At 31.4% G+C, this 21,938-nt stretch overlaps 3 protein-coding genes and 1 long non-coding RNA gene across 12 annotated transcripts; 2 read left to right on the forward strand and 2 right to left on the reverse strand.

The window, feature by feature from the left end:
• Window positions 1–1,154: 1,154 nt before the first annotated feature.
• On the reverse strand, window positions 1,155–6,504 carry LOC108340502 (uncharacterized). 9 transcript variants are annotated; one of them, XM_052878454.1, is made up of 6 exons: window positions 6,419–6,504; window positions 6,224–6,316; window positions 2,166–2,268; window positions 1,950–2,059; window positions 1,718–1,839; window positions 1,155–1,611 (listed from the first exon to the last, which is right to left on the reverse strand). In XM_052878454.1, exons 3-6 carry the CDS (start codon window positions 2,266–2,268, stop codon window positions 1,311–1,313), a joined length of 636 nt encoding a protein of 211 aa, XP_052734414.1. In that variant the 5' UTR covers window positions 6,224–6,316; window positions 6,419–6,504; the 3' UTR covers window positions 1,155–1,310. The 9 variants fall into 9 exon arrangements, with proteins under 9 accessions (XP_052734414.1, XP_017433436.1, XP_052734420.1 ...); XM_017577947.2 differs by having other exon boundaries at window positions 2,166–2,286; XM_052878460.1 differs by having other exon boundaries at window positions 2,166–2,297; window positions 6,419–6,500.
• A 3,373-nt stretch (window positions 6,505–9,877) lies between these two features.
• Window positions 9,878–10,815, forward strand: LOC108339466 (uncharacterized). The gene has a single exon (XM_017576594.2). The coding sequence runs from the start codon at window positions 10,094–10,096 to the stop codon at window positions 10,733–10,735; it is 642 nt and encodes a 213-aa protein (XP_017432083.2). The 5' UTR covers window positions 9,878–10,093; the 3' UTR covers window positions 10,736–10,815.
• A 3,559-nt stretch (window positions 10,816–14,374) lies between these two features.
• LOC128196799 (uncharacterized) lies at window positions 14,375–18,918 on the reverse strand. The gene is made up of 4 exons (XR_008249174.1): window positions 18,782–18,918; window positions 18,489–18,557; window positions 16,490–16,557; window positions 14,375–14,568 (listed from the first exon to the last, which is right to left on the reverse strand). It is a non-coding gene; the product is annotated as an uncharacterized LOC128196799 (long non-coding RNA).
• Window positions 18,607–20,331, forward strand: LOC108338840 (protein HYPER-SENSITIVITY-RELATED 4). Its single transcript, XM_017575883.2, has 2 exons — window positions 18,607–19,800; window positions 19,908–20,331. The coding sequence occupies exons 1-2, from the start codon at window positions 18,817–18,819 to the stop codon at window positions 20,295–20,297; spliced, it is 1,374 nt and encodes a 457-aa protein (XP_017431372.1). The 5' UTR covers window positions 18,607–18,816; the 3' UTR covers window positions 20,298–20,331.
• The last annotated feature ends 1,607 nt before the right edge of the window (window positions 20,332–21,938 follow it).

A 21,938-nucleotide genomic window follows, 5' to 3' on the forward strand; every position in this document is an offset into this window, starting at 1 on the left:
CTAATTAGACAACATAATTATTCTTAAATATATTTAATTAAAAATTGTTAGAAATTGAAATATTTGAAAGTTTGGTATATATTGAAAATGAAAAAGTTGATAACATACCATAAACATTAAATTTCAAGGTTAAGTAGTGTCATAGGTTAAGTAGTGTCATGATATTTTATATAGATAATTCATACCTCAAAAGTGATAAGCATTTCCAATCTATCTCAAAAAGAAAATCCAACTAAAATTTGTAATTTATGATTATTTTTCAATAGCTTTCTGTTTTTGTTCACCTTCATATATAAGTACTCCCTTATATAAAAACTTATTTTTCATTGAGCGAAATTAATTATCCTAAAGTTACCTTTTAACACACACACGTGTGTATATATATATATATATATATATATATATATATATATATATATATATAATGAATTATTGAAATGGTATAACTTTTTGCTGCTGTGTGAAAATGCAGCCTAAAAGCAACTTTCTGTCCAAAACTTTCTGACAGAAAAATGACCAAAACATTCACGAAACTGATAGTAACACCATACTAATCCAATAAAAGAAAAATCATTGTAAAAATTCATAACAGTCAAACAGTAATGAATTGCAGTGGAGAGAAACACAGAACATAAGGCCTCCTACTTTCCCATAATTTACACTCATTTATGGAAACTAATATATGGGAAAGTGAAAAATGGCAAAGAAAAATTGTTCGCAAAAGATAAGTCTTTTTTGAATTGTTTAACAAGTGTCATAAGTTCACCTAACATCCAACTTAGAGGATGTCACCACAACAATTCGAATTTTCAGTACATTAACTACAAGATAGCAAAAAAAATATTAAAAACAAAAATACATATATTGTATTGATTTAATTGTGTTTGCAAGCAGAATTACCATTCTACTTTTCTTGTATAAAATTAAACCTGAAAACACGATTTCCGTTTTCTTATATTATTTAAATATTGCCAATTGTCACCCCTTCTGACAATAGAGAATGTCCTTTAATAACTCCGATTCAGAAAACCAAATAGATGGGAACTACAACATTTTTGTTCGCCTCAACTGTGTTTTATGATGCAAAACGTAGACACGAATCACATTATCTATTTAATCAAGTTTAAAGATCATCAATTGGTAACACCTACGACTAAGAAAAATAAAAACTGCAAACTTTTAATAAAACCTAAACAATTACATCAATTGATCTGTTTTTACGATCAAGTTGGAAAATGCGTACCACAAGAACCTCTTATCATTCTATGCTTATGCCTCCCAAATATACAGAGATCACCATTTATTTTGGTTCAGGTCAAATGAATACCAACGGCCAAAGATTCACCAATCAGAGATTGAAGTTGTCCACGATAATTTCTCAGTTGAGAGCCATAGGAATATTGTTCTTGCAAACCTGCTGTGTCATGGCTAACTTCTGATTGTGCACTATCTTCCAAAGCTTCTCGTGCTTTCATTTCTTCACTAAACAATCCAAGGGCATCTGGTGTTGACAAAGAATGCACAGATTTATACAGCCCTTGGAATTCGTTCCTCTTTTCTTGTGTTGGAATCAACATCTCCTTTAATTGGAGTGGAAGATGAGAAAAAGCACTTCACAAGAAGCAAGTCGTCAAAAAGAGTTTTCTTAAAATACAATGAGTGAAACCGTCACGGTGCAAAAAATAAAATAAACTGCATATATTCCCACTAAGAATACCTGGTAACACCTCTTACGACACCCCAACTGTAACCATCAAGAACCGATTGCTTAAAACCAAAATTGAACCCCTCTTGAGCAGAAGCTTCCTTCCCAGCTATAAGACCATCTCGATATCCAATCTAAAATATTATGGAGAATTGAAAATGCGCAGTTAGTTAATCACAATATAGAAGTATAGAATTAGAAACAAAACCAAGGAAAACTAATTCAACCATGCTAAAACAAACACCGTATGGAATTGGTCGTGCCTCCTCTGCCACTCCCTGTCCAAATCCAACGAACTATCCAACTTGTCATCAGAATCATCCCAGAAACTCAAATCATCACCACCACCACGATCTAAAACCGTAATGGAAAATTAAAAGCCTTAACTAAAGCAAGAGACTGAAAAACAATAACGATAGATTCATTCATTCCAAATCAATTCACTCGCACCACATCTTACCGTTTAACTTATCTTTTTCATCAACAGCAATGGTCGACATGCGTTCTAATTTGGACAGATCTAAACTTTCAGCATAAAGCTCTTCAGCAAACCTACCCTCCATCTGCAGTGCAAACTAACTCTACAAGAGAACTTACATTCATAAAACAGAGAAAAAACTAAATGAAAAATAAGAATAAAAACTCATCAATGGATCAACCGTTGTGAAATGAAGGTCAAAGAGAATCGGCGAATAATGAGAAGATATTTTTTTCGATTAGGACTATTCAAAAAGGCCCAGTTGGTGTTTGGTCTAATAAAGCCCAATGAATGTTTTTGGGCTTTTGGGTGAAAGATAGTGGAGGGTTCTCCCTGCACCTCCAACTCCCCAAAATATCCCTCAGTAAATAAGGTTGGTAAGCAATGATTAATGTTTATCGAATTTCGACTTACTAACCACTTTTCATTCACTGCTCTTCACTTCTTCGTTCTTATATCCTCCTCTACACCCCCAATTCCTTCGCTCACTCGATGTTCACTGTCATTCTCTTCTCTTTGTAGTCCTTCTGATGCATTGATGTTTTCCGATGTTTGTTGGTGTGGACTCCTATTATCTTTTAAATCTTTTGAATATCCCAACATTGTTCTCTAGAGTGCAATATTGGAATACATGACCGTGTGGATACAGTAGTTCATTATGAGGAACCTGTTGAGCGCGTTGACATGTTCTTTGTTTAGGAGCGACATTCCCTTGAATAATGTTCCAAGTAGATGTTTCATCGACTCATGGTCAAATGCATGACCGAACTTAGTATTTTGTTCATGATGAAGTGGAGTATATGTTTGAAATTGTTTCAAAGGGATGTGAAAATGCAAAAAATGGTGTTGGGGTCGTGTTGTTGTATGAGGAGGACGTCTAAATTGTTGTCATCCTCATCTCATATGCATGTTCTGCGAGGATGTCATTCTCATCATCACTAAAAGATTTTAAAGATGTTGAAAGAATTCCTACAGTCATTTTCAGGCAATCAAGAAAGTAATGATGTGTTTGCATGGACGAGGGAAAAACATTTTATCTGAATGGACTAGTTAGAAACTGGGTGCAAGATTGTACATTAGTTTCTCAAAGCCCTAAATATGTGTTGTTTAAATCAAAGGTTTGTGGTGTGGATTATGTGTGAGTGTGATGGTGTTAGAAAGGAAAAATGTGTTCTCCGTGAGAGATTATGAAAATTGAGTAGGATAAATGGGAGGGATACATCTATAGTAGCTTGTGCATAACTCAGTGTCGGCCAACGTTGGGTTTTGCATTTTAATGTCGATGAGCCCTTTTAAATATTAATCGTCTTGAAGCCTATTTGCAATGTAGTATGCATCTCCGACATAAATTTGAATGGAGTATCTGTATATGATCGTGGACACTTGTTCAAGTGCCGGTCAACAAGATTTTTGTAGAAGCTTTTTTTGAATTGCTGAAGCATAATTAATCATCATGACATTCTCATTGGGGAAGAAAACTGGCGTTTGATGACAATTAACAATCCAACCATCATTGAAGATGATTGCATCAATAGAATAATCCATTTTACATTAAAAAACAAGAAAAAAGTATGAAATTGTACAATGTAAGAGAGAAGGCAGTGAGTATGAAGTTACGAGGAATTGGTGTAAGTTATGGTAAGGAAGGTTTTATATAGTCATGAGAATGACACAATAGTGGGTAATTATGTGAGTAGAATGAGAACTTAAGTAACCATGTGAATGACACAAATGTAGGTAGTCATGTGAGTAATACGAGAGTTTAGATAGTCATGTGAGTGTGACAAAAGTTTAGGTAGTCATATATGAGTAGCACAAAAGGTTAGGTAGTCATACAATTTACATGGGTGACAGACTAAGTTGGCATGTCAGTCACATGTATGCCTAATATATTGTATCACTCACATGAACGCTTAAACCATCATGCACCAATTCACATGGGCGGTCGAAGTCTACGTGTGACACATGATAACATAACTTTTTGGGTCAGCCACATGACTACCCAACCTCATCGTGTCATTCACATTACTACCTAAGCCCTCATATCACTCACATAACTACTTAAAGTCTTGTGTCTCTTACATGACTACATAAACTCTCATGTCACTCTCATAACCATATAACATTTACCTTTCCATAACTTGTCACTCCAATTTCTCCTAATTTCATAGTTCTGCTTTCTCCTTAACTCTGTAAAGTTTAACAATTTTTCTTGCTTTTTCATTTTAAAATGAATTTTTCCAAATGAACAATCATGTATTATGATGATGAGATCGTTAGTTGTTCTAAAGCAGTGATTTTTTTTTTGCTGTGACAATATCGTGATGACACATATTTACAAACATCCCACTTCTAACTGTCCATCCACATTAAATTTTTTCCCTCAACCATGAAAACGCATCACCATTACTTTTTTATTTACTTTGAAATGAATATGTAGAAATTTCTTCACCATCTTCAGAGTCTTTTAATAATGATGAGGATCAAAACAACTTAAATGTTCCCTCATACAACAACAACAACTCCAACATCATTTACCACATTCATACATCTCTAACCAATACTTTCAAACCTATACCACACTTCCTCATAAACAAAATATTGAGTTCAATCATGCATTTGATTAAAAGTTTATTGTGTTCATGGTCGTTTCAATTGGAAGTATAAGCGATCTTGCACAACAGTAAACAATGTTAGGAGATTCAAAAGATAGAAGGAATCCGCACTTGGCCTACATCTTTGATTTCATAAGATCACAGTAAATTGGGGTCATGCATAATTTCAAAACATATAATATCAAAGTTCAACGATCTGAAGACCAAATTCTAACCAGAAATAAATGTGTTTTCCTAATTAGCGTCCAAATAAATAAATAATAGCCTAAAAATAAAAATTCAAAAACATAAAATAATTTAACATTGCTTTTATACATAAAAGTTAGGATGGGTTAAGTCTTACAAGTATGATGATAAAAAAAATCACATTATCTATTATGGATAAGAAAAATTAACTTTGAATTCGTATACGAGTACCATACAATATATTTATTAATTCTTAATAATACAACGAGTACCATTTTTATAGTATCCATGTCTATGATACACATTATTTAATGTGAGGAATTTTTGTTTAAATATTATATTAGATTAAAATAAATTTAATGGCAAGAAAAACATTAATAAATATATTGAAACTCCATAGATTTATATTTTTCTATGAAGATTTATGAAAAAATATTTTTAAAAATATATTTTCTTACGTAACTAATGAAGGCTCATGGACATATATGTAACATAAGTATTTATATAATGAAAAACGTGTAGTTTCCAGTAATGATTAATTTATTAATTTTCCTCTACTTCATTGTGTATTATTGATTTCCAGGTCTATTTGTAATTACTTATGAGTTCTAAAGCTAAATTATATTCATGTAATTGAAATAGTTTAACAAAACAAATATAATTTGTAAATCTGAACATTTAGAATCATAAATAACCAAAGTTAAGGAATCAAATAAAAAAACTAACCTATAAAATTATAAGCACATAACAAAATCTATAAATTTCGGAAAGTTTAATTGCATAGTGAGAAAATAATATATATATATATATATATATATATATATATATATATATATATATATATATATATATATATAAAGCATAATAAATCAGCTAGGTTGAAGATGCCAAATCAAAACGGCTAGAAATAAGAATAAATTCTAATAGATAGATAATGTACAATTCTCATATTACAATTATATATAAGAAAGAGTTAGGTTTACATTTAACTCTCTTATTTATCAGAGCAATTAAGAGCCTAATAGGGTGCTAGAGCCATTAATATGTCATGGGTAATGAATAATTATGATACGAAAAAATAACACTCGATCAGATGAAACATGCAGAAAGCCCACATTGACTAATAATAATGAATGCGCATCAAAGCAACACCAACAGATACGATCTCTCTGAGAAATTAACGTATCTACGAAACAATTACCCAAATCAAATTAACAGAACAAGAGAAGAAAACCATACCCTCAGACGCTCGGAAAAAACGGAAGGTTGCTTGCCACTGCCAAATTTGGTGGGCTCGGAGGAAGGTGGAGGAGCCTTATCCTTCTTCGGAGTCTGCAACCGATAACCAATAAATTCAATAACAATTCACATGGATTGGGAAACGAAAGGGATATTGATTTCAGAGATTTTGCAGAGAAGAAAAATAAATCACACCAGGATTTTAGCAGCAACTTGATAGAGGTAAGAAAAAGGTTTTCACTGTTTCTTTCCGCCAGAGACGAAAGAAAAAGCCACCGAAAACCCTAGGTATTTAAGAGACATGATTTCTTATTTATCCCGAGCTTGCAGCCCAACAGGCCCACTTTAAACCTATAATATTTTGCTTTTGGTACCTACATTCAGTATGTGACTGGTCACACCAGAAGTCTTAACTTAAGAATTAGTTATCATATCTTACTGGTTTGATGAATTGAGTTGAATTAAATTTTGGAGTTATTAAAGTGAAATACAAAAGATTTGAAAAATATTTTGGAGACTTTAATTAATAACTTATCACGTTCCATGGTATGTATGTGTTAAAAATGGAAATCAAGTCTAATTTAAATTTTTTTTATATTTATTTTAAAGGTAAAATTATAACAAAATTTCACCTTCTAAAACTAATAATACTTTAAATACATCATAATTGAGTTTTGTATGATATGATGGTCCGATTAGTAAAATATCATACAATTCTATCATCCTAAAATCTAAAAATAGTTTATTGATTAGTCAACTAATCAGGTTAAAATAAAAATTAATGTTAATTGTTAAAGTTAAGTAAGATTATTATTAATTAGATTATAATTAAGTGGATGTTAAGTCAAAACTTATTTCAAAATATATAAATAAAATTTGAAGTATTATGATAAATTGGTTATATTTATTATTACTAACTTTGATATTGATATATTTTTTATAAGTAACTTATCAGTTTGATTGAACGATGAGAAGTGTAAAATGAAAGAAAAATCTTAATTAGGAATTAAAATAGTTTATCAAAGAGAAAAATTGACTTCGATTCCATAGATCGAAATCCAAAGAAACCTAATTATATTACTCAGTAAACATAAATTGGAACATTTACTTCGTAACAACTTTTGATGTCTTGTTTTATATTGAGAGGCATTATGCTTGATCCTCTGTGAGATACTTGAGAGAAGTGATGGTTGAAGGGAACACCCATGTGTATAGTGCTACCCAAGGTTTCACTGATTCCGTGGGAAGGACCTGATTTCAATAATGCAGAATCTGGAACCATATCCACAACATAACTCAAAAATATCATAACAGAACTAGTTATTCAATTTCAAACATTCGTGTCACATCAATTTTTCTCCAAATTTTAAACCCATTCAGCTATTTATTAGAAGAAACTCCTCTAAAGTATCTATTTAAATTATTTACTTTTTTTATGTGATATTTCAACTAGAATGAATATTAATTTTAATATACATTTTTTTCATTTATTTATTTATTTTAATTACTGTATTATTATTGACAATTTCATTTTAATCACATGTCTACATAAAAGTTATCATTAATTAATTGTTAAAATTAGAATTCAACATCAAAAACAATATTTTAAAATTTGATATAAAATGTAAATTGCATATAAATTTAAGCATTTTAATATTAATGGATAATGGATATAAATACCCGTTGGTTAACAATCACTTAAATAGAATATCTTCACTTATCTGCCTAAATTTGCAATTAATTAACAAAAGATGAGTTTTGTGGAATTGTTTAATATGGTGAATTAATATGATATATCCAATTTTTTAGTCTTTAAAAAATGTGCCTATTTTAGTAATTTTCAAAAATTGCACTAGATTCCAAAAAAATACCAAAAGGGGTAAGACATGTAGAACCCGTGTTTGCTTCGCATCAAAATCTTCTTCTTCTGTCTTTTCATAGAGTAGACCCTGTTTGGAAAATACCTGAAACAATGGATTAAACAAACATCATAAATCAATTTCATACTATGTTTCATTTAAAACAGCAAATATTAAGTTTATGATTTTTCTACTAATTTTTTTTATTTTTTATTTTATTTAATCTAAACTTTATATTTGTATTGTTGTCCAACAAAAATCTTGCATAATTAAAATAGACTTGAATATAATACAATTCGCTATAAATATAACTCTATTATATTGTTTTAGATCCTACAGTTTTTTGTTTGTTAATTTTAGACATATGTTGTTTCTTCTATAATCACTTTTAATCTGTATAGATAAATGTAGTCAAATTTATGTTGACATGACATGATTGACAGTAAATAGAAATAAAATATTGCAGTCTTTTGGTTTTATCTCTAAGTCATAAATAAATTATTTGTATGGAGTTAAATAAAACTGTTTATAATATTCCATAATTAAAAATTATACTCTTTATTTTTTTTTTCACTTTTTTTCGAGTTTAGATTGAATTCTACGGCATTTTATTTAAATATTGCCAATTGTCACCCCTCATGACAATGGAACTGAAAGCTATCAATATCAACCTCAAGATATTCCTCTCAGTCCAAAGACGTTTCAGAAAGAAGAATATTCCAAGTTCCACAAATAATTCAGAGTATAATGCATACAAAGAGAATAGATGACGATGCTTTTCTTGTGTAAATAATTTTTTACTCAACTTATGTTAATTTTTAAGAAATTGATTTTAATCTTAATTTAAAATTATAAATTAGAATTTAAAATAGATTTGTATATAATTATATATTTATATCTCATAGTAGTTTCTAAGAACAATGACCCACAATTTAAATTCTGAAAACAAATCTAAAACTACATTCCTACATATTTAAGTTCTGTTCAATTTGTTCGGATTATTCATCACTATTAACCAAAAACTATATAATACGATTTCATCTTTAATTCACCTGTAAAATCACAACATGTCACTGCTATTTAAAATTTTGGATAAAAAGTTGAGCTATTTAAAATAATTCTATACAAGATATGAAGATTTAAAAAAATTATCTTTTATATTACGAAAATAGATAAATTTAAAAAAATTGTGAAAGAAAAATAAATAGTGTAGATTTCACTAATTTTATATGAAAAAATAATGTATTTTTATAAAATGAAATTTACATCCACTTATATATTATAATTTGATCTTGTTTCTAATCATACGACAATTTTAATATCGTGTGTAATACACGACTTTAAAATAAAATTGTATGAGGTAAAGGACTTCAAAAATAAAGTCATACAGGACAACTTCATCCTTTAAGTCGTCAATCTAATAATTTTTGTAATCAATTATAATTCGTCGAAGTTGTTTAAAGAATGTACAACTGTACAATTTTTTTTATATAAAGCCATGCAAAATCTACGCAAGTTCTCCATTTTCTTAATTTTTTTAAAATCTATCATTTCTCATAATATAAAGGAAAGATTTGCCTATTTTCATTAAAAAAAATAACATATGAATCATAAATTTTACATGAGGTGGAGAAAAGAAAAAGGTAAAGATAATTTGATACATACACAGGAAGGGATAAAAAAAGTAGATAATGGAATATTGAGATATTTTTATTTTATTATTTTCTCAAAAGTTTGGATTCTGCTCTATAAAGAAGGAATAGCACAACTTCATAGCTTCATAGCACCAAACAGAAGCACTCTGTTCTCTCTGTTCACATTTTACAGTTCACATTACATTCACTTTGCTTTTGTTTCTGTATCCATGCTTCCAATTGCAGAAGCTTCTCCACTGTTCTCTGCAACATCATTTCTTACATATTCTATTGCCGTAGACAAATTTCTATTCCCCTTTCAGTGAAACACATAACACGAGTTGTTGTTGTTTGTTTCTGCATCAACCCTTCAAACAATGGACTCCTTCAGTTTCAATAACCTCCAAACAGAGAAAGCCAACGCCATCCTCAAACACCGCAAGCTTCGAAGGGTCGCAAGCTTGTTCCGGATCATCGAAGTGTGTGCGGTTTTGGTCTTGGTTTCAAGGTTCTCCATGCAGCTTCCGGTTGCAGTGAGAAACTCCGGCGAGTATTTCAGAGACTTGTCACTCTTCATCAACAGTCCTCGCTTTGTCTTCCTCGTCGGAAACATCATAATCATCGCACTCTTCGCTCAGTTCTCCGCTCAGGGTAACAACGTTGTTCCGGAGCCCAATCTCTACCAAGAGTTTATTCAAAACACAACGAAAAACCAAGAAGCTGTGGCGGAGTACAGCGGAAAGAAACAGAGGATGAAAACAGGGGAAGCAAATATCGGTTTGGAAAAAGGTTATAGAAGGTACGAGACGGAGATTTTGAGGCAGAAACGACGTCGTGTGTTGCGTAGATGTGAGACTGAGAAGGAAAGGAAGAAGATTGAAGGTGTTCCTGTTGAAGAAGTGGCGCGAATTTCTTGCCCTGAAGATGGAATGACCAACGAGGAGTTTCGTCGCACTGTGGAGGCTTTCATCGCCAGGGAACAGAGGATTAGAAGAGAAGAAGATTATTATTTAATGTAAAAAAAAAATTATATATGTAAATTTTAAAAAGTGTGTAAATAAAGTAATAAATAATAACTTTTATAAGTTATGTGAATTTGAATAAATTATATAGAAACAGATATTCATTTTACAAGAATATTAATCATTATTTGTGAGATAAAGTGAAGAAAAGTGTAAAATGGTTTTAGTAATTGTTGTAATGCATGGCTTAAAAAGATATTCATGAATACGTTGATTTTGTTTATATTTTTTTCCTTCATAACATATTGATAAGTTTATTGTTTTTAATTTATCTCTGAAAAATGCATTAAGTATTGATAATTTTTTTTAATGTTAATGAATTATTATTTTTAATGAAATATTAAGAAAAAGTGAGAAGAATTGATGTGAATGAGGTATTCTGATTCGTGAGATGTGAGAATAGTGTGGAGATGAGGGAACTTCCCCGGAGAGACAAGACATGATGATAACAGATGCTATTCTCAGGTTTGGTTTCGACTCTTAATATGTATTTAAGATTTTCAGAATATATTTGTGTCTGTAAATTTTGTGCAGTATATGTGTTTACAGGATTGTGTTACAGAAGGAAAGAAGTTCTATTGGCTGGTTTGTAATGAAAAATGAAACTAGATTTTACAATAATAAGTATTTTTTAATTATATAATGTTAAAATATTAATTTTTTCTGAGAGTAATTCATGAATTAGCTAAACTTATGAAAAAGCTGCGTAATTATAAGTGTCTACTAAAATATATTAACAATATAATTAATTAATTAATTAATTATTATGAATAATATATGCATACCACTTATAATATACCAGTTTATTTAAAATAACTTATAGCTGTGGAAAGCAATTCTCAAGTAGTTTCTTTAAGTATTTTAAAATGACAGTAAAATATAGCACACGATTTTTATCATGAACTCTCTTGCTACAAAACCAATCTATTATCATAAAGGTATTGTCATCATTCTCTTGAACCACCTACACGTTACCATCTCTTATCGTGAAAATTCACAACAAATGATACTAATACCACAAATAAAAAATATATAGGATAAGCTATAAATTAAGTTTTAAATAAGTTAGAATAATAATTATAAATTTAAATCACACATATATAGTTATCTTCTAAATTTATTAGTTATTATCATTAATATTAATTTCACAGTATTGTCTTAAATAAAACAATATATGACTTTTGAAAATATGATGTATTAATTAACACTCTAAGAATTTATATCTTTCATTATTCAATCACTCAAATTTTCAAGAACTATGATTATACTGTTGGAATCTTCTTCTGATCAACAAAACAAGACATAATGGATTTTATATATAATGAGTTTAATTATTGTTAACAAATTCTAGACAAGATTTTTCATTGACTCTTATAACTAGTCATCTTTACCAAATTCCAAATATTAATAGAGTCATTATAGGTCTTAGTTAATACAACTAATACCAATATTTATGATAACATTTTCCCTAATTGTCTTATAATCCTCTTCTTATATCAAAATATAATTTTTCACAACTACTAAACAAAAATTCATTCCATAACACAAAAACAAAGAAAATAAAGCTTTTCTCATAACAAGGAATGGCGTTCAGTAGGGATTTTCTTTAAAAATTGAAATCTAGAAATTCTCATAGCAGTAAATTTAACTAGAGCTTTATAAATAATGCATAAATTTCTTTAAAAATTGAAATCTAGAAAGATAAACGTTTTTTTACTCAATTCTAATAGTCTTATCGTTATTCATTAGAGAGAATAATAATACAAAATTAACAAACTTATTTCCTAAAATCCTTTATTTAGTGAATAAATTTATAGGATCTTGCATTCTAAAAGAAAATACAGAACTATGAATAAAAACAGTTTACATAATAGTTTAATTATAAATCACATATAACCAAAACTTGTTTAATATATAAGAAATGCTTTGAAAGTCATACTAATAATTATTATAGCTTGTAATAAGTATGGGAACTTGTGTTTATACTAAAATGTATATGCATTCAACTCTCATAAAAGCTGTGAAAATAAGACCAGGTTACACACACACTATTAATTGCTGTGTTGGTATAATGTAAAATAAAAAACAATGTACAGACATAACTAAAAGTGAAATGTGAAAACAAAAGAGTTCCTAAATTTTGAGAAAAAAAAAAAGGATAGATATGAAGAAAAATATTATCAAATTATAATCCTAAACTGATTGAAGGTTAAAATAAACTAGGTATTATTAAAATAAATAATGTAAGAGACAAACTTTTGATCCATTCAGCTTATAAACTTGGTAGTTAGACTATAAATTAAAAACAAATACTCATTTAGTATAAAAATAAATAAAAAAACCACTATAACTCGTTGTCTCTTCAGAAAATTGGAAAAAATTGTGCATCTTATCTTAAAGAAGTTTTATTTAGCATCTTTGAAATTCAATTCGTTATTTTTAAAAAGTTTTAAAAGAGTTTTATTTTTCAAAAACACTTATATTTAGTACCTAATAGTATTTTTTTAAACTGCTATCCAGGCATGCATTTATCGTTTTAGGTAAAAAAGAACTTTTAACAAAAAAAATAGAAATTAAAAAATAATGTTTTGCCAGTCAAAAATATATTTTAATAAAATATAATGAGCAAATTGAAAGAAAAAGAGTTTGAGTATCGAATATAATTACTACCTATTGGGAGAGTCACTCATGCAGAAGCTCAACATGGCAATCACCATCGTCTACTAGATATTCTGCTTTTGCATTATGTCTAGCATTTTTTTTTTAATTCTGCATGCATATAATATGCAACAAATTGCAAAAACAAAAGGGAAAATAAAACATGAAATATAATATACAAATAAGAGAGATAAAAAGTGTGAAATAAAATAGCGAAGTGATAGAAAGAATTAGAAAAAAAAAATGGTATATTAAATACTGTATAGTTTTATTATATCAATGTGATATCTGATGATGCTTTGCTTTCACTTTCACTGATTCCTTAAGAACACAAGTGTGAGATATTTTGTTGGTTCCTTAGTCACTTTTTTAATTGGTGTGACCCCAATTAACAATACCATATGTACTGTGTTATCAAATAAAAATTATGCAAGTTTTTCTTAGGTGTACCTAAATATCTCTAAACCTAATTCATACATTGATGATGATAGAGTTCAATTTACAAATATGTAATAGAAGGAATTAATTATTTTAATTAGGACATATAATAACTTCTCAAGATTTTAGATTTGATAGGTAAAACTTCTTTTTTTTTCTCTCTCTTTGCATGATGTGATTTTTTCTCTCTCTAAGTTTTCACTGTATATATTTCCTTTTTTTATATCCACCTATTTAAATTTGGTCTCCTTTATAATATGATTTTATTGTTATATTTGGATGATTATAAATTATTTTTAATCAAAAATTAAATTAAAAATATGTTGATCTATAACATTTTCCATGAGTTAGTTTTATGTGAATGGTTTGCATATCTAAAACTTGAGATGTTTTTCATGAAAAGATTAATCTTTAAAAGATGTGAATGGTTTGCATGTCTAAAATTAGTTTTGTGTAATATCGCAGATTATATAGAAGCATATAATATAGTGAGTCCACATTTATATAAAAGATGACAGTTAGAGTAGACTGTAAATAAGATAGTTAAGCTTACAATCATCCCGAAATGAGACATAATTTAAAACTTAAACGCAAATAGAGTATTTCAAAAGGATAGGAATCATAGGAAATCCTCAACAACTAAACAGTAATTCAAAATACAGAAATACTAAGAGAATCCTAAGGAGACTAAGCAACAACATCCAAAGCCTGCTCCAGAGGCACCTCATCCATCTCTGCTCACATCCAAGTGTATGATCATTGCAAAAGAAAAGCATACCCAAGCAAACACAAACACACAAGCAATGGTGAGCTAGATATAAAAATCATGTTATAGAAGTCACAGGCAATATGTAAGCAAAGACAAATACAATACACTACACCCACATGACTTGTTGCACTTAAACTTGACTCGTCCGGACTTAGAATGATTGTCGAACTATGGCGGGTCATGCACTCGTGGTGATCTCTACTGCTTTGCAAAGCCATTGCCAATGGGTTTTACCCTATCACACTCACGAGGTTAGTCCGTTATCACTCACCTTAGGCCATATTAGAAGCACCCAAGACTAGGACCTCCTGCTACTACTCACGACATGGTTCAATTCTCTCTACTTGAGAATGATCGACCATTGTAGTTCTAGGATAACCCCCAAGACTGAGCTGCCATGCAAATCATTCTAAACACTAAGGGCACCACCATTAATCTTCTCCTTGAAGATCATGGAATTACGTCCAATACTATAGGGCATCACCATGTAACCTCCTTAGAGATCAATGGAATTACGTCCATCAACCATACTTATTACACTCAACCACCAAACATGTTTCATACTATCAGTTCAATAACATTACTACCATCATACTATGCATTTCATTCATTCCACACACTTGGTTCACCCAAAGTAAGAGCAAAAGAGAAGACTAAACCCAAAGGGTTCGCACAACGCACCCTATTCGCAAGGCGAGACAGGATGGTCTCGCACAACGCACCCCCCTAATTTGCTATGCGAATTAACTCGCCGCATGCATCAGACTTTCAACCTCTCGCATAGCGCACTAGGTCGATATGCGAGAGCCTAAACAGAGACCACACCCCCAAACCCCTTCGCTTTGCGTCCATCTCGCTCTTCGAATTAAAAGGGCAGTGGTTCCAGACCACCACCAGTCGCATAGCGACAAGATTTGCCAGGCGAATCCACAAACAAAGAGCAACACCCTCTGGTAATTCGCACAGCGCACCAGCTCATACGGCGAATTACCTAGACAGTGAGCACCCTCTATAGAGTCTCGCTATGCAAGACAGCTCGCATAGCGACTCTACATCATTTGCAAAACGCAAATTCTGTAGAATCACACACTCACACCAATCCTTACCATTTCTAGGCCTCTTGACCAACTTCTAAGACCTCAAATTCAAAGTATATGTTGAATTAAACATCTCTAACTGATTCTAACCCTTTCTAACATCTATTTAAAGTGTTTATGCATTGATTTATACTTGAAAACTGAAAATCTCTCAACCTAGGGGCCTAAATCTATTTCCACCATTATTAACATGATCTAGTCTAGTTTTATGTTCCTAGCAAGTCAAAATTGACCTATCTGAGCTACCCAAACAGCCCAATTGCACTCTAGACCTCAAATGCCCAAAATCGTTACCTCACTTACTCTCCAAATGAACTAAAATCATGATAGAACACCAAGTCTCCCACTTATTCAATGTTAGAACAGACCTCTTACCCCAAGGCACTTCAACATAGTACTTACATAAATTAAATACCCCCACACAGTATACAACCATCACACTCCAGTTCCACCGTTCCAAGATTCAACACATGCAACTACATCATTCCAAGTCAAAACACAATACCAACAGTAAAGCCGTTCAAAACTTAGCATACATCACATGTAAACAATATAAAAATGTATTCTAGCTCCCTTTACTTGGAAAACTTCACAGCACAGCTTACAATACCGTTCTCTATAGCACCTCACACAGTAAGGGCACAACCCCACTCTACAAATCACCCAAGTGGCGATAGAAACAACTCTTAGAGCTAGAACGAACAGAGGAAAAACGTAAAGAAGGGTACACTAGGCACATGCAACTTGCCCTAAGTCCCAAACAGCGGAGAATAGTGAAGAGTTACTTACCTGCTGAAGAATGAAAATCTATTCGGATGGTTGCGAAGGTCTCAACACCGCGGTCACCTGAGCACCAACTAATCAACAATGCAACGGCTGAATGTGAGGGAATGGTAGAGAGAAGGCAAAACAAAGTTAGGGAAAATAAGAGTTCTAGAGAGAAAAGGAAAAGTTGGCTAATGAACTCAGATTTTGAAAGGTCTCTTTTAAGGTCATGATGTCCTTAGTTTTACGGGCCTGCCTGTCTCAACCTAAGGCCCAATAACCCTACATTTTCATGCCCTTACACTTTGAACGTAAAAATCACAATTTTTTCAAAAATTCATTATTGCATATAATATTTAAATCATGATTAAAAATATATTATAAATATTATCAATAAAACACAATCTTTCGATAAAAAAAATTGTGATTAACTCATAATGTAGACCATTTATCCTAAGCTATTATTAAAATTATACTTAACTTTGCAAAATATAATAACTTTTAAGTCGAATTCTAACGGCTTATATTTTTAATAAGAAGTATGATTATAATCATAAGCTAACAAAGATAAGGTTCATCTTTGTCTCTCAAACTTTTCATACAAATACATATTTCAAAATATGCAAACAACTTAAGAAAAATAGATAAAGAAATACTTAGATCTTGATGATTTTTATCAACTAAAATTTGAATTTAAATTTTTATTTACTTATAATTTTTTTTTGTTTAACTAATAAACTATTCATATTTATGTCATTTAAATCACTTGTACTTTTAAATATGCACATGATCACTTTCATTTAAATCACTTGTACTTTTATATACATGTGTGTGTATATATAATGTTTATCAAAATATAATGAAAAACTCCATTTTAATTTTTAATTAAAAAATCATAAAATTTAGTTTATAAATATGATAACAATTATTAAAAAAATTATAACATGCTCTTTGTAAGAATTTTTTATTGTGAAATGCTTATTAAATTGTTTTAAATATTTAACAAATTCATGATAAAAAAAATTGTTAAAAATTATCTAAAAGTCATTGATTTTATATTTTATATTTTTATTTTTTGTGGTAGAGGGGCCTAATACGGTTGTGGAAAGGAGTTTGGTTGTATATTAAATTAGATCCTAATCGAATTAAAATGTATTAGATTCCTATATTTTGTTGGTGTGATTTTTTAATAAATAATAACATCCTGATATGAAGTACATGCAATGTATCATTAGAAGTAATTGATGTCTAGCAACTTTACTAAACCATCGAACAAAGAGGCTGAAAATTTTGAATTTTGAATACATTTCAAATGATCATTATGTAAATATATACATCATGAACACTGAAAAAGGAAAGACATGATTTTAATCGTTTTGGTAGAACTAACGAATGGAGAAGAAAAGTTTTCCATGCCACTCATGTCAATTTCTGTTTTCTAAAATTGTCATCACAATCCATTTTTAGAAAACTATAACAAACGTTTCGTTGTTTTAAGTGATTCACCCAAAAACTCAAAATATATTTTTAAATTTTTATATGCATACAACTTCTGTATGAAAACATTAGGCCCATATACCCATAATTCACAGGCTTTTACAACGTCGAAGTGGCGTCACCAGTAGCAATGACAACAACTCAGTAGTTACAGGAGAATATAACAAATTTTAAAGGTAAGAAAACATTTAATATAAATGGTGATCACATGAAATTAACTTAATTTAAAGTGTATGACATTAAAATCAAATGATGTATTCACATCATTTGTGAAAGTATTTTTAAACCAATCAATATTGTTTCGTTAAATGTAATTAAATTAGTTATAGTTTAAATTAATTTATACTAGTTAAATTTTAAATAGTTTATATTAAATGTTTTTTTACAGTAATACATCTCCATTCAACAAATGGCAAAAACAAAATTCTATATTTTTTTTCCTTTCTTCTCTATTATTAAGTTTCTGATATCACTCTGACCTCAACAATTTTCGTAATTGGTTTTGACAAACACGGCGTAAGCGTACCTTACACTCTGAGTTAAGGGTATTTGAGGAATTGAGGTGGTAAATGCAGTGAAACTCAAAAGAAGTTTCCTGCAATGGAAGAAAGAAGACCTATTAGTCGAAGTCAAGGTCAACGAAGAAAATGCAATGAGAGAACAACAATACTGAAAACAACTAAACTCTCAAATTCAAATCAATGATCATAAATTGCATCAATTGATAGTTTCAGATTTCAATAATAAAACCTAGATTCCCAAGTTATTACAATAATATTCATCAGTTTTGTTTGTCTTTCTGTTCGTAGCGATTATTACCGCAGCCCGCCAAATTCCAGCCCAATCAGGGCCCAATGATGACTCCCAAATTTCAAAACGTAGTCTCCACGGCGGCGTCCGTGGCGGCCACCGTGATGCTCCTCCGCTCTTTCACCCGCAATTACATTCCCCCGGAGTTCCAAAACTACCTCCACTCAAAACTATCAAAACTCCTCTCCTCCTTCTCCACGGAACTCACCCTCGTTATCGACGAATTCGACGGGCTCACTACGAACCCGCTCTTCGCCGCGGCGCAGCTCTACCTCAAGCCGCAGGAGGCGCCGAACACGAAGCGCTTCCGCGCCACGATGCCTTCGAAATCGCGCCACGTGTCCCTTCTCATGGACGGCAACGACGAGATCACGGACTCCTTCAACGGCGTGCCGTTCCGGTGGAGGCTCGTGTCCCGACGCGGCAAATCGAATTTCGCGGTGCACTTCTTCGAGGTGCGGTTCCACAAGAAGCACCGGGAGATGGTTCTGTCGGAGTATTTTCCGCGCGTGATGAAGGAGGCGGAGGCGGCGCGTGAGCGGAGGAAGACGCCGAGGCTCTTCACGGTGAAGGGCAAGCGGTTTCGGAGGGGAGGGAGGAAGGAGTTGTGGCAGGGCGTGAATATTGAGCACCCTGCGACGTTTGCGACTGTGGCGATGGATTGGGAATTGAAGGAGATGATAATTAGGGATTTGGATAGGTTTGTGGAGAGGAAGGGTTTATATAAGAGTGTTGGGAAGGCGTGGAAGAGAGGGTACTTGCTTTCGGGTCCCCCTGGAACTGGGAAATCGAGTTTGATTGCTGCTATGGCTAATTATCTGAATTTCGATGTCTATGACTTGGAACTCACTGCTGTTAATGGAAATTCTGACCTTAGGAGTTTGTTGATTGCCACCAGCAACCGTTCCATTCTTGTTGTGGAAGACATTGATTGCTCCCTTCAATTGCAGGATAGGCTTGCAGAACCTAAATCATCACAACCCCATCGCTTCATCCCACGCCATTTTCACTCATTTCCAGCACCCCAGGTATAATACAATACAATCACATCCTTTTCTTAGTTTCAGATACTGATGAGTCAGTTTTATACCCTTTCTTTCAAGCGTTGAATCTCGCTTACTGTTTTGAATTGCAGGTGACATTATCGGGGTTCCTGAATTTCATAGATGGGTTGTGGTCGAGTTGTGGGAATGAGAGGATCGTAGTGTTCACCACGAATCATAAGGAGAAATTGGACCCTGCTCTCTTGCGCCCTGGGCGTATGGATGTGCACATTGACATGACTTACTGCACCCCAGATGGGTTCAAAATGCTGGCTTCCAATTACCTTGGGATCACGGAGCACCCACTTTTTGTTCAAATTGAGAACTTGCTTGGGATGATCGATGTCGCTCCGGCGGAGGTAGGGGAGCAGTTTTTGCGGGACGAAGATCCGGATATTGCACTCAACAGCCTGATGGAGCTCCTTCTTGAGAAGAAACGAAATCATGAATTGCAGATAAAAGTACCTCTCACCGTTGAATGATTTGAGTCAAGTGAAATGAAGATCATAACATACACTTGGTGCAATTAGACTTATAACTATAATTTGTATAAAGAAACAACAACAAATTAAGGAGAAACTATAGATAAACATAGTGTTCTAAGGATTAAACCCATCCAGTTGATTTAAAGAATTTCTTTAGTGTGACACTGAAGAGAGATAATTTTGTTTTCCGTTGAAAAGAAAAAAAAATACTTTACTAACGAAGTAAATTTCACTTCAAAATATTTCTTTATTTTAAGATATTTAATGCTTATATTTTTCTTAAAGCACGATAATACATGATTATAAAAGTTCTTCTTCCACTTTCAACTCTGATCTGACCATCCTGCACAACCGCCATAAGCGGTGGTGCTGCCATGCACGTCACCACCTAGTTTCCCAAGGTTCATATTTTTGTTTGTATATTTTGGTGACTCGTAAAAAAGCCGATTATAACCTAAAGGAATTGTTGAAATATCTTGTCCATTATCATGTAATAGAACATATGAACTACTCTAATTCGTCAAGGTCGACTCTAGATTCTCATAATTTATATATTTAAAAAATATCTAATTTAAATACAATTTTATAAAAACAAACTTATATAGTAATGATTCAATGTAAATTTTTTAATATATAAATATAAATTTGTATTAATAAATACTAACGTTAGTTAAAAATATTCACTGTAATTTCTTGCAAAAGCTTTATTTACTAATTGCATAATCTTACAGTCCATGATTAACAAAACAGATCAACCAACTGTTTGATTTTACACAAGTCAAACTTTTACTCATCTACAACCTATGGTGCACACATTTCAATCACACTAAAAATTAAGTTAACTCAACTTTAAAACAAAAGAATAAGAAATACTTACTGAGATATGTTTGATGTTTCTTTAAATTTTAATCTTAATTTATTTTAGGTCACATCACTTCTAACATTTTATGGTAAATCTTAGGCTTAATACCCTATTTTTTTCCCCAGTTTTACTCGAAAATGTCAAATTAGTCCATCCTTTAAAAAGTGCGTCAATTACGTCCTTACTTAATAAAATTTATATCAATGAAATCCCTTCCGTTAAATCCGTACAAACAATCTTAGGCTTAATACCCTATTTTGTCCCCAGTTTCGCTCGAAAATGTCAAATTAGTCCATCCTGCGTCAATTATGTTCTTACTTAATAAAATTTATATCAATGAAATCTCTTCCGTTAAATCCGTACAAACAACATTAATTATTAAAGTAGAAGAGAGAAAAAAATAATTAACTAATGCCGTTTGTACGGATTTAACGAAAAGAATTTCATTCATATAAATTTTATTAAGTAAGAACATAATTGACGCACTTTTTAAAAGATGGACTAATTTGACATTTTCGAGCAAAACTGAAGACAAAATAGGGTATTAAGCCTAAATCTTCCTCCAACATAAAAATCTTAGCATATCTTACTTTAATAACTTTTTTAACTTGTTAAATGAAAGATTGCTCTTAAGATAAAAGAAAAAAATTCAGATTTTACATTTTATGCAATGTCAAGATACTTTAATAAAGATCTTGAACATCACAAATATAAATAAAATCTTTGCTCATATTTATTCTCTAATCTTGTGCAAATTTAGCATTTGATTCACAGAA

Source organism: Vigna angularis, chromosome 5 (assembly GCF_016808095.1).
Source record: "Vigna angularis cultivar LongXiaoDou No.4 chromosome 5, ASM1680809v1, whole genome shotgun sequence".
NCBI classification, from domain to species: Eukaryota; Viridiplantae; Streptophyta; class Magnoliopsida; order Fabales; family Fabaceae; genus Vigna; species Vigna angularis.

Excerpts from the sequence above, each read along its gene's own strand:
- LOC108340502 (XM_052878454.1), bottom strand. The coding sequence starts at position 2,268 with ATGGAGGGTAGGTTTGCTGAAGAGCTTTATGCTGAAAGTTTAGATCTG. Across the intron at positions 2,060-2,165 it reads TGAAAAAGATAAGTTAAACG|ATCGTGGTGGTGGTGATGAT; the intron begins GTAAGATGTGGT and ends TTACGGTTTTAG. Across the intron at positions 1,840-1,949 it reads GGCACGACCAATTCCATACG|ATTGGATATCGAGATGGTCT; the intron begins GTGTTTGTTTTA and ends ATAATATTTTAG.
- LOC108339466 (XM_017576594.2), top strand. The coding sequence starts at position 10,094 with ATGGACTCCTTCAGTTTCAATAACCTCCAAACAGAGAAAGCCAACGCC.
- LOC108338840 (XM_017575883.2), top strand. The coding sequence starts at position 18,817 with ATGATGACTCCCAAATTTCAAAACGTAGTCTCCACGGCGGCGTCCGTG. Across the intron at positions 19,801-19,907 it reads ACTCATTTCCAGCACCCCAG|GTGACATTATCGGGGTTCCT; the intron begins GTATAATACAAT and ends TTTGAATTGCAG.